At 40.7% G+C, this 13,139-nt stretch overlaps 1 protein-coding gene and 1 long non-coding RNA gene across 2 annotated transcripts; one reads left to right on the top strand and one right to left on the bottom strand.

Moving 5' to 3' along the window:
- The first annotated feature begins 9 nt into the window (after positions 1-9).
- LOC149108470 (uncharacterized) lies at positions 10-1,371 on the top strand. The gene is made up of 2 exons (XR_016208992.1): positions 10-184; positions 1,071-1,371. It is a non-coding gene; the product is annotated as an uncharacterized LOC149108470 (long non-coding RNA).
- Positions 939-13,031, bottom strand: LOC110066680 (neuronal acetylcholine receptor subunit alpha-10-like). The gene is made up of 6 exons (XM_020773916.2): positions 10,059-13,031; positions 9,824-9,953; positions 5,951-6,102; positions 4,052-4,096; positions 3,704-3,813; positions 939-3,045 (listed from the first exon to the last, which is right to left on the bottom strand). The coding sequence occupies exons 1-6, from the start codon at positions 10,212-10,214 to the stop codon at positions 1,983-1,985; spliced, it is 1,656 nt and encodes a 551-aa protein (XP_020629575.2). The 5' UTR covers positions 10,215-13,031; the 3' UTR covers positions 939-1,982.
- Positions 13,032-13,139: the final 108 nt, after the last annotated feature.

Consider the following 13,139-nt stretch of genomic DNA (forward strand, 5'->3'; position numbering starts at 1 on the left):
AGCAGAGTAGAGGCCCCTTCGAAGATCGAAGGGACCTCTGCTCGCAGGGTAGTTCATATGGGTCGAGAGGGGCAACTTTCATTTGGATCACCTGGTTTTGCATCAGGAGCTCCAGTAAACACAAAGTAACCATTCCCTATGTGGTCTTATGCTCCACTCATGAAGGGGCGAAGAGGATGAGTGAGTGAGTGAACCATTTCCTATGTCTTTCGGAAATCTGTGTTTATAACAACCTGTAGCCTGCAAGTGAGCTCCCTTTATCTCGTCCGGTCTCTTGTACTGGGGTCCCCAGGAGCTGCTATATGAAAGAGGGCTGATTTCCGGGCTAATGGGCTATTGTTCGGCTAATTGACCAATCAGTAAGCATCTTTTATGATCAATAGTTTATGGAAACCTTCCTCATTGGGGTTTATGAACTTTAATACATCCCAGAGGTTGGGAGGGGGGAAATGGAGCTTGTAAATGATACCTACAAAAATTAAAGAACGTGTCAAAATGGCCACGCAAAATTGCCGTTTGGTCCCCTTTTATATCGTAAACCCCCTGATTGGTTTCCTTTGTGATCCGAATTTTCCCTTTCCACTCGCATCCTCTTGTGTTCGCACGGATATTTTTCCTTCAACCTTTTCTTCGCTTTACGCCGGACTAACTAAGGGAAAAGAGGAGGGCCATTTTTGTCTCTCGCTTATATTTTCGCCTCTTCCTTGGGTTCGTCACGCAATCTCGGAGGAAGATTACATGATAAGGATAAGCCCAAAGAGTGTGTGTGGACAACCCTACTAGTCTCAAACCCAGATCTCACTCTGTTTACAACCCTACGTATCTACCAACAAACTCTTTAATACTTCCTTCAATTTAAAGGAAATCTTCAAGTTTTCTATTTGATCGCAACATAACTAATATTATTTTACGAAGTTTTAGAGATAGCGCAACATATATACTTCTTTTTATTACCTTTATTTTGAATCATTCATCATTCTTTATTATCTAATCTTGTAAGTCTTTAAATTGAGGTACTTTATTTATGACTTTATTAATGAGATGACATGTGAAAATATCATTCCTTCTAGGAGAGGACTGACTGAAAATGAAGGACTTGATTACGTGAGGAAATTGTTGCTTCCGAAAGCTCTCAAGGATAGAAGTTAGAAACGTAGCAAGCAACGAGTATTTCTACGCTAACCAAAGAAAAATGACTTGACTACATAAATTTTCAGTCTAACGTCCTTACACATTAACTTAGAAGCACAGAGTGTAAATAACACCCGTGCTTATCGAGTGGTTACCAAGATATATTGTAGTTTTTTCTTATAATTTAGTTGCCCTGGAAACCATATGTGTTGGCAACATTAAATTTTTACTTTTGACTAACTCGCCATGCGTGTTCAATTGATATACAGAAAATAATTAAGATATACACTGATACAGTATATTAAAACTCCGGGTATTCAACAGTCCTACAAAGCTATATTTACAATTTGAAACTGTAATAGAGTTTTAATACAATATGCCACTGCTGGCAGATCCAGAGGCCTTGAAGTTTGGAACAGTACTTATAAGTAACAATCTTCTAAAAGGGAGGGGAATGGGGTAGGGGCGTTCAAGATAGGCCCTTTCTCCTTTGAGAAGGAGGAGGAGCGAAGTAATCCCCTGGGGGCGACGTGAAGGTAGGCGGTTTCTTACACTAATGCTGGGGGAAGAAGGAGATTGTCAAAAATGGCGGCTTGTTGTGTTGACGTGAAAAGCAAACACAAAGCCAAAAAAAGGACGTGTTAACAGCATCCAAACCAATCAACAACACGCAGCGAAAACGCGGGAGACATTTCGGCGGGCAATAACGTGTGAACGGAAAACGTTTCAAATGAACACGACCAAGTCAACAACCAAGTAATACTGGTGATGTGCTTAACTGTCGCACGGTGTCTCAATGCACTTTATTCAGCCAATTTGCCAGACCCGCCTGATAAATAACCAATCAGCTTTCAGCTTTCAGCTTCTACTTTCGGTTGAACTAGAATCACCAGCGAGGAAATAAGGATAGTTACAACAAAGAGAACGAAGAAGAAGTTATCAATAATGTTCACCGCAACGTGCCACTCCAGTTTCCTTTTGTCTTCTGCCAAGGCTCGATCGATAAACATGGACACTTTGTCCATGCCCGCGACTTTCATTTCCTTCTCTCCCGTGTTAGCACAGTTCCTAACGTCCCCCGTGGAAGTTACGTCCGTCACAGTGACTTTGTCCTCCTCTGGCATGACTTGGTTTTGTTTCACGTGGTAATCTCCTGTTTTCATTTCTTTATTTTTGAGCTGTTTTCTTTTCAGTCGCTTGACAGAGCCACAGCTCAAAATGGGCCCCAGTACCTCGAACAGGACATAACGAAACCAACCAGTGAGCTGCATTTTGGGATGATGATGTTCGATATTGAGACTGATACAGGTGCAGAGGAGACCCAGCGAGACCTCGATCATGACCACGGAGAAGTACGTACTGATGAGAGGAGTCACCTCTGAGGTCGACGGTATGGCTTCAATCACGACAATCATAAACACAGTCATACCCAACAGAATGGTGATCATAAGAGAGATCCGCTCGCCCGTTTCCGGCGGAAATAGAAAAGCCGTGGCTGTCAGAAGCGCCAGGACAATGCAAGGGACAACCAAGTTGTTGACATAGAACAAGGTGCGCCGCTTAATCCTTATTTCGAAAGTTAGATCAGGGTATGGCTCGGGACAACACCCGTAAAACACCTCGTTCCTCGTTGCATCGGCTGACAACAGATCCCATTCACCATTTTTCGTGAAAGTGCTAAGGTCTGCACCTGGCAGGTCGTTGTAGAAGGCAAGGTCAAGTTTGAATCCATTGAACGTCCACGAGCCGAACTTCAGCTGGCAAGTCTGCATGTCCCAAGGGAAATACTTGACGTTTATTTTGCAAGAGCTCTTGATTAGGTTGGGGGACAGCCACGTGACCGTACCGTCATGGCTGATGATGACCTTGGTGTCAAACAGATACTGTTCACCGTGATCGCCTTCCTCGTTAACACTTGGGATAGAAATACAAAACCATGTGAGTGAACAAGTTGTTTTTCTCAATGAAGTGTCAGCGTATACGATAAACGAGACTGAAACTCTGCCTTGATGACATAAGTGGTCTACTTATCATTAACTGTCAGCTGCAGCCATTGCGGTGTTGAGTGTGGGAGAGGGAAGGAAAGATTAAGGGAGGGAAAGACGAATGTAGAGGAAGAGAAAAGGGACAGGAGGTTGGGAGTGGGAGGGAAAGAGATTAAGGGAAGAAAGAGTGTGAAAGAGGAAAAGGGATAGAGTATAGGAAGGAGAAATGGAGAGAGGGACGGTGAGGGGGCAAAGGAAGGAAGAGGCAATCAGACAAGAGGAAATTTGGTAATGATTGTTGAAACCTTTTCACACGGACCTGCCGACGGATACATGACGTGGTGTGCACATGAGTACTTCTATGAATTCTTTTTTTGGCTCACGTTAGACGAGCACTATACATCGTGCTCAAATTGAATAACCTCGGTGAAACAATGTGTTCTCATTTGCGTCCACTACCCATTGGAGCCTCTTTATAAACTGACTATTGTTCCGTTTACTCAACAGAAACAGCAGTTAGTATCGGGATTACAGTAGGATGGCGAAATTTGTAAGTGCACGACATTAAGGGGCGAGGCTACACTTACTTGTTGTGTAGGACAATGTCTGGTTTCCACACTAGGTTAGGACTTATGTTGATGGAGCTGAGACCACTGTAACTTGAAGGATTCCATACTAGCCACGGGTCATGCCATTGCTGTAACGCAAACCAACAAACTGCTTTTAAAAGAAGATCCAGCATTTTGAAATAACACTCTTACTTTCAGCTGACGAAACCAGGAGAAAAGGAAAGGTAAAGGGCGCTAGGCGCAGTAGAATTAACGTAACAGGTGCTTTGCGGCAAAAAATTGTCACAAGCAGTACTAGACATACCTCACTAGGGGTAGAAAAAACCCATATAAATGATGTAAACACCGTAAAGATATTTTACATGCCTGTCTTATCCAAACGTTACTTGTTAAAACTTGATTCTTTTCATCCTGAAAAACAGAAATGATTAAGTTTGAGTATCACTCCACCTTACAAAACAAAGAACCAAGAGCATGACAATTCCTTACAGAAAAAACCAGACTAGAGCACCAAAAAAAGGAGTAACAAAACGTTTAAGGGGGCCGCTTTCTCATTATTTCGAGTACCTCAAAACAACGTATCCAGATCATAAGAAATTTTTAAAATGTCTGTTTGACTGTGGGGACCACAACTCGACGAATGCCCAGGAAAGACTGAATGAATTATCATAACGCAAGCCGCAATTTGTTCAGTTAAGCTACAATCACTTCGAGGCCGTTAGTGAGCAGCCTCGTTCCTGGGGGAGGAAGATTACGCGACGACGCTAGTTATAGAGTAGTCCGCGTAGGGACGGTGAGCGTTACGTGACTCCCGCGCGAGCGATTACAAACTAGTTAGTAAGTAAAACGCATTTAAAGAAATTGTAATGGCAGTACAGCAACCGTTTTAGTAAAAAAACCGGAGCAACAAGGTTATATAGCTTTACTTTAAAAATTTGAGCAAAACAATTCCCGCTAGCCTGCGTAGCTGCCAGGATTTCGCGCGCGAAGCCGCGCGGGAGTCGAGTTGAATTTCACTCGCCGCTTCGCCGCTCCCGAACTTCGCCGCGAGGAAAAAGAAGCCGTTCCGCCAGCTACGCAGGATAAATTCCTGTATTTTTAACAGTTGGAACCAATCATCCGTCCTTTATTGCGAAAAGCATTATTTTCTTTGTAAGTGCTGTTTAGAGCTCGTCTGGGTTATTTTCAGAAACAAGGGCGGTTGGCGACATCACGTCCAGTGTTGGAATCAAATCATGAACCAAATTGAGCTCATGTCCCAATTAACTACAATACAACGGCATGACAAATATAACAGCACGATACTAGCAATGGGACGATAAACACAGCAGTTGGTTGCTAAATAATTGAAAAATAAGCCAGTGTTTCCGTCAAAACAGCCCAGGAAAAAAAAGAAAAAAAAGATTTGACTGAAAAATGTCCTTCCTGGGCGGATTTTATAACGTTGAATTGAATAGGTTAAGCAGTTGAAATTTATAGAATTGACAGGTAATTGTAGTACTATACTGCCATACAGAAGGCAAAAAAAGATAATTGAAAAGCAAGGTATAAGCAAAAGCCTTGATTGGGATCAGGAAGAACTGTCCGCTTATTAATAGATGAAACAGAAAATACGATCAGTAAAAGGTGCGGGGGTTGAGGGGACTTCACTTGGATACGGGTATGTGCCACTGGCCTCTCAGAGCTCCCACCCGATTAGACTCTATTTTATGGCCAATCTTAGACCCCTATTTTAGTCACTTTTGGGAAGATGTAATTTTCACGATCCGGCCCAACATAGTCCCTTTCTGTTTACGCATCTACCCAGAAGCATATCACCTGATCTACCTTATAAAGCTTTTTAACTAGTTCATCCTAAAATGAAGTGACACATTTGTTTGACCGAATGTTGAATTGTAACAACTTTTCACCCTCGAATCTTCCCATTTTTAAATCCCTACTTGCCAGAATTTTCTTACCTACAAAATCCCGAAAATGCACGACCCTATTCTAGTAACTGTATTAAAAATGCGTCCCCATTATAGTCAATCCAATCGTGAAAATCATACCCCAACCCCATTAGCCTACTACTAGGAAGTACCGGAAGTACCTCCCCCCTCCCCCCGCACCCGCCAGGGTAAAGTGACACGAGGAATCAAGGGCATCACTACTCGATGATTTGCTGATTAAGGTGCACTTTCCTTTACCAAAGGCTCACAGCATCTTGATATCAGGAAGAACAAAGAGGAAAGGAAAAAGTGATTGTACCACTTGGTTTTTACATACCAAACTGTGAAGATTGCTGTAAGCCAGTCCAAACTTAACCAGAACGGGTTTTGACAGGTTCAAAACCGGTCTTCCTTCAGAGTCGTAATTTGCAAATAACGCCTTTATCAGAGTTTGTTCAATTTTTGTCTGGTTTAACTGAGCATGACAACCTACAATGGAAAAATGAAAACAAAATGACACGAAAACGAGTGACTGAGATTGTAATGTAGTAGATAAACTAACGCAGTAAAATAACAGCTTTTAAAACTGTCTAAACAAGGCCTCGTCCACACTAAGGAGTATCTAAAACGATGCGTTTCCACGTCCACGCTACCGTTTTCACAGCGTTTTCGTCGTTCATACTACGACGCCTATACTCTATGAGAGAGCACAATCATCGTTTGGGCATGCGTATACGATAAGACTCCGTTCGAACATGTCCCACGCTGGATGGCATTTTCGCATGCTATTGTGACGAAAACGAAGAGCGTTTTAGAGTGAACGGCAGGCGAAAACGAATCAAAAAGTATACGTTTTCACTTAAAAACGCATTCTTGTGAAAGATTAATAACTTTCGTTCCCGAAATATCCTAACGAAATTGATAAATAAACTTAAGTTTTTGAAGAGGCCTTTTAGCAGAATCAGAATCAATGAAAACCTGAGTGAAAGTCTTATCACTGATTGGTAAAATATCATATATAAACCTGTAAGGCTCCAAATTTCTTTTTAATTTTATGTATTGGTTATATCGATAGAGTGCTTTAAAGTACTCTAGATTTTTCTTCAGAACCCAACAGAGAAATAACCATCCGCTTGAAAAGGAAAAACAAGCAAAATCTTTTGAATAAGCGTGAAGGCTACCAAGACTCACAGCAGAACCACTATACGAATAAACTAGAAGGACAAGGGTACCGTAAACTGCCACTTATAAGCCTTGCGCTTATTCAACTTCGTACGGGGTTTTGGATGAGCTTTTAATCAGAGGAGCTTATATCCGGGGGAATAAAAAAAAAACATTTCGAAATGAGCTACAGCAGTGTTGATCGACATACGTGTTTCACATACTGGTTTTTAATTAAACTTTAAAATTTATCGTAATAAATAGAATGCATTTCATTTTAAACCAGAGGGGGGTTATATCCAGGGGGTGGGGGCCATATGATCGGAACTAATAATTTGTTTACAGGTAAATGGACCTATAACCGGAGGGGCTTATAAGCGGGAGGGCTTAAGTGGCAGTTTACGGTATTTTCAGAACTACTGGATAAAATAGTCTTGCGGTTCATACTCATAGGAGCATTACGAATGTTTGTTTTTACTCTTGGTACAATATTGTAATTTGTCTTCTAACTCTTGGGTAAAATGATAGCTTTTCTTGTTGTTGCTATTGGTTTCCAAAGAACCCTGTAAATTCGTCCTATAGTACTTAACAACTAACAGCTCTAGCACGAAGTGTCCTCATACAGTTTCTGTTTTCATCCATTTTAAAAGCAACACGCTAGTCTTAACGAATCTCTAAAACCATTTCTTTCGTTATAATTTTGTCACTGCACGGGGTTTCTACACTCTGACTTCGGCCACCCATTCAGCCACTACCGGAAGGGACCACTGTGTTTGGAACTAGACTCAAACAGGGATCTGAAAATACTAAGGTGTCCGCCAACTGTGATCTCAGCAGCAGGCCTGGATCGTAATGGCAGCGCTAAGTAGATAACTAACCTATAATTAATTTCCAATCTGAAAATTAGGTTTCCTATACAGTTGGTCAGAGAGTATTACATCCAAACACTTAACACTGCTTTACGGTCGTATTGGTTTGGTTTTGCCAAAGGTGCCTCGAGAGAACACGTTTCGCAACGTTTTGCAGTTGACATGGCTAAAAACTGTTAAAACCAGCCTTTCAATAGCGAACTATAGACACGCGAATGACAAAATTTTTTAAAGCAATATTTCGGAGATTAGCACGACATTTTTTCTTCTTCAACCGCAATTACTGCAAAGGTTTCCTTTAACAGAACACTAAAAAGAAAAAACCATAACTCAACTACTCATATTTTCGTTGGTGCCTTTATAAGTGTTTACTGACGTAATTTACGCCAAGAAATCAGTAAAATTTTTCGCATCAATAGCTGTCGAGTACATACTAGAAACCATTTACCGCAAGTGTAGTAAGACATTTGTACTTTGCGATTGTTGTTGAAAAGAGATGAGTATGTCCATTTCACATTTTGCTCGACCTCTGAATTCAATAATATTGCACATGCTCAAGTCATATCTTGTTGTTGAACCAAATCCTAGTCCACTATCTAACCTTGATCTTCTTTAGAAATTCAAACCAAAAAGCCAAATTTAATCTAGTGATCGAAAATCACAGCATTTAAAATTTCAATGTGCTTATATGGCGATTTGCATTATAAAGAGCGGGCACAAGGCTAATTTCGCTGGGTTTTGATTAAGTTCACAGAATGAGATGAAAAACAATCCAGCTCTAAATACTTCGAAGATTCCAGTATCCTAGCAACCATGCTCTGTACGTCAGAACAGATGGGAAAAGCTTCGGTTGACTTGTATTCTCACAAAGCATCGAAAGGCACGATAATGTACGACTGGAAGATGTGTTTGCATTGTGCACATAAACGGGCAAATGATAAAAATTAAACGTGACACGAATTTGGGTTATAACGTAAGTTCGAACCTATAAATTAAAGATATTCAAAATGTAGGGGAAAAAGAACTTCTGCCTTAAGGACCTGCGGCAATTAGAAAAACCCACCAACACAGGACGATACACTTTAAGGCAATAACACATTACCGGTTTCTCTTTCAGAATAGTTATAGCCCCGAGCAATTTCCATCTAAAGTAAAACTAAGCAAGTTACTTGTTCAGACGAAGCGAGGGTAGGTTATTATATTTAAACAACGCCACACGGCTAGCAAAAGAGGAATTGTTCTCAATCTACGCTGAGCGTAACAACCATACGATTTTCCGTGGCATAACAACTAAGTGCAGCTTTAACAATTGCTCATTGAAATGACAACAACGCTTGAAATGTACAATAAACACAACACGCTAACAAAAAAAAAACTGTATTGGTTCTCCGTCGTTAAGTTTCAAACCACAATTTTCCCGTTTCTATTGCAACAAGACGTTAAGTTTTGATCGGGTTGCCGAAACAGTTCACATTTGCGGTGTACCATAAGTGTGAGGCATAGCATGATCAACAAATCTCTCTTTAACAATGGTGTCAAACTGACATCGATTTTGCCACCTCTGTTGTCACACACGAACATGTTCCAACACTCTTCTCTAAGTCGAGTCTGAAACTCACATCGAGCGTTTTACAATATCAACGCTAAAACAGGCTAAAGCGCCTAAGAACAGCTACAACTATAAGAATACAAAAAATGTAAGCAGCCTATGGATAAAGTTCCAAGTTTGATGAGATAACTCTTATCTTTATTTACCTACAAGTAGGGCCTGTTTTAGTAAAACTTGGAAGAGCCAAATTATGTTCTTACAAAACGCTCTTTCAATTTCGGTAGGGATAAATAAATCAACGGCAAAACCTGACTACAAATTACATTAGGAGCCGGTTACCTGTATAAGGAAAATCTTGTTACAAACTTCATCTAAATAAATGACAAACAGTACACTAGTATTCCGAGCGCATTTAGCAGATGAACTGAACTTCTTCGTGACAGATACAAAATCGCGCTTCCCGCATTTCTCAACTCTATTAAGGTGGCACTGTAAGATTCGATGAAAACCGCAAACCTGCGACAGGCGAGAACACTAACTATTTATCAACTGTTGCACAGCATGTTTTAACATTTTAGCGTCTCGTGGGTCTCGAATTGTATCATGAAAAACTGTCTGAGCTGTTACTTACCCCGGTAGTCCATCGCTACTAACGTCAATACGAGCGGCACAATCGACAGACAACAGCGTCTTGCGTTTAAATGGTGGGGTAGCATCGTTTTAGGAACTTGTTTCTCCGCGAAGTCCAGCTGTTCACAGACCTGCATGGAGGAAGCAAACGCTTATCAGTGAGGTAAGTCTGTGCGATCTGCCAGTTTTAAAAGTCTGCCACAGAAAAACGACAAAGCAAGCCCCTTTCTACTTGCCTGTGTGTCTTTGCGTTCTCTGCGAAAACGCCAACAACAAACTTGTCTGGCGATCACTGGCCTGATAAGGTATGCTGATAACCAATGGTCAACAGAAGATTGCTTTTTGATCGATTCGAGATACCAAGGACGCTCTTTAATTAACATGCATAACATTATAAGTAAACTGTCTGGCTCCACACCTGAATGGGCCCATATTCACCATGTGTTGTTTCCGACAACACGCTTATTCACCTCTCGTGATGTATCAACACTTTTATTTTCGTCAGAATAGACCAGGGTTTTCCGCACTGTTAAACTCGTGGCCAACTCGAGTTGTAATTTCCCTGAGGACTATTTCACAGCCTTATTAACATGTAAAAGAATCGCTGAGGGTCCATGTAATTAAAACTAAGTATATGACGAGTCAATGGCGTCCAGTTGTCATCTTTCGAATGACAAAAGCAGAATTCCGAGGGTACATTATAACAAACAGTACTTTTAGAAAGATGGCGAACTGTTTTCAACGGAACCTTTTCAACCAATTCAAAAGTTCTCCTCTGCAAAAATAAAATGAAAAAAACCAAACCAAAACAAAAACTATCTTTACAGCTGTTCAAACCTCTTTGAATCTCATTTCAGAAAAAAAAAAAAAACAAGAAAAACAATTGCCTTATTTCTTGCATTTGCATAATAAATATCGAGATAACCATCTACACAATGAGGTTGTTGTGAGGTCTCTATAAAGCATGGTAGGTAATTATCAAGATTCGCTTAAGCCGGAAAAAAAGCAAACAGAATTTTACCACCTGCAAATCGGGCGATGAAGTTTGTGGAATTAATTTGTTTCCAAAGTTAAAGCTCAAACACGCGAGGTGGTAATAAAAAATAAGGGTGCTGTTTCTCTCGGAAGAGGTCAAACGATTGCATTCCGAAGAAGACCTTTCAGTGATATATACATACATGTAGATCATATATGGTTATGTTTGTGCGTAAAGAAGATACCACCCGCTAGCTGCGCGAGGAGTCCATTGTATAAGTTCGTTACACCCAGCTCGGTAAAAGATAAATAACTATAAATAAAGAATAAACACAGAACATGTTTCGTGCTCGGGCAGAAAATCACGATGATTATCCTATTTAGTTTTTCTACACTTTTTCGAACGGAGCAGGAGAAATAACATAACGGACTAACGGAATATTTAATACAGCAATACATTTCAAAAGTCTTGAACAAATAAAACTTCAGGGCGACTTAAGTGACTGAAGTGAAATACAAAAAAACACAAAAACTGTGTACGATATTGTGTTTGACCTTACAGTGCAAGTATCTTTTGTTTTATTCTTGGAATGATTCAACTCTAATCGAAGTGTCATTCACAAGTTACGTGCAAAGTTGCCCGCTCTAATTAACAGACAATCATCAATAATATAATAACTCTTAGTTCAACTTGAATGCATTATAAGTCAGGGATGACGTTGCATTCTTTGTTACAATGGTTAGCAACCTTAGCTGCAGGTCTTGTTGTTGATAACAATTGCTCACAACATATTTAGGGACTTGTTTGTCATCAAGTCCACGCTCCGCTAACAAGTTCCGCCTATCCTTCACGGATGAGCGATGAGCGATGAAGCTAAACGTTGCGTTGAAAGTTACACAATATAAAAATGCGTGAAAAGTTTATTTAATCGAGTAAATTCTCGATTACAACTCTATATTGATGTTCGAAGCGTTATTCAGCTGTAATAGAGAACAAAACATTTATACAGTCGAACCTCCACTAACGGCTACTCCTCTACGACGGTCAGTTTTTATGTCCCGCCGGACAGTTCATACATTCGCTCTTATTTTAACCTCTCCACAACGGCAACGGCCACTAGAACTCGTCCCAACTGGCAAAACCTCTCAACAACGGCCAGTTAATCGACGACTGACGACAAAACGACACTTTGTTATTGGAAAAGGTCACGAAAGTTGATCGTTACCGCGCGTCGTTGGTCTCTGTTTCTGGTTTATTGATATCTCTTGATTGCGTCACATATTTATATGCTACAATCAGCATTTTTTTTTTAAATGAAAATGTTGCACCCCGAAAAGAATGGGTGTTACGTTGCACATATACCTCCCCATAACGGCCACCTCTCTACAATCGCCATTTTTCTCTCCAGACAAAATCCAGAATTATTAACGGTAGAAACCTTACAGAAACTATCCAAAACATCTTGGAACACTTCGAATATAACGTATTAACCACTGGATTAAAGTGAGTTACGTAACTACCTGGATGATTACGTAACTGCTCGCGAAAAATCACAGTATAACGATAAACAAATTCCACAGACAGCAAGCGTAACACAAAACAAACACAGAGCGATTCGCTCTCTCTTCCGTTATCGACTTCTCTTCCGACAGAAGATAAGACAGAGCGCGCTTTTTCAATTTCGAAGCCAGGCTCTCTCTCTTTGCCTTTCTTGCTCGTAGAGGAGAAGAGAGAGCCTCGGGTGGAATTTGGCTTTTCACAGTCTGTGATTCGTCTTTGGCTGGTCACATCTTACACTGGAAGCTACTGGACAGAAAATTCTACGTGATTTGGAATGGCAAAGCATTCGCGTCGAATTAGTTACATTCGACAACGGAGAGCGCATCTGATCTGGTTAGGCTGTGGTTTCATGATCATCCTGTTTACACCAGGGGTTTACGGTCTTTAGGCTGGGCCAAACGTTCAAATGAATTTTTCGTTTGCTCGTCGTCGTCTTTCGGCACCGTTGTATCGAGTTTGACGGAACAAAACAAAATGGCGGGTTGTTAAAACCTTTGAGCCTCAAAAATTGATAAAATGTACGTGTTACGTGAGTAGGATTCCTTGCTTGGGCTGCATTCCTTTGGGAGGATCTGTATCGGTATTTATGATACAATCAAAGGAACCGTCGAATCCACTCTGGGCATGCATTCATCGATTCTTTGGTGTACAATGATGCGTGTGATCTTGGATCATAAATCCTGATCATGATCTTCTACAAGGAATGTCTTCAATCTGAGGGCTAGTTCAACAGGTAACCTACTGTGGCCCAACAAATTCCTTTTTACGACAAAAACGATAC

The sequence above is a fragment of the Orbicella faveolata genome, unplaced genomic scaffold (assembly GCF_042242905.1).
Source record: "Orbicella faveolata isolate gen_17 unplaced genomic scaffold, um_ofav_v1 contig_26, whole genome shotgun sequence".
Taxonomy (NCBI): domain Eukaryota; kingdom Metazoa; phylum Cnidaria; class Anthozoa; order Scleractinia; family Merulinidae; genus Orbicella; species Orbicella faveolata.

Excerpts from the sequence above, each read along its gene's own strand:
- LOC110066680 (XM_020773916.2), bottom strand. The coding sequence starts at position 10,214 with ATGTTATGCATGTTAATTAAAGAGCGTCCTTGGTATCTCGAATCGATC. Across the intron at positions 6,103-9,823 it reads AGTAGCGATGGACTACCGGG|GTTGTCATGCTCAGTTAAAC; the intron begins GTAAGTAACAGC and ends TTTCCATTGTAG. Across the intron at positions 3,814-4,051 it reads GTAACGTTTGGATAAGACAG|CAATGGCATGACCCGTGGCT; the intron begins GCATGTAAAATA and ends TTTGCGTTACAG.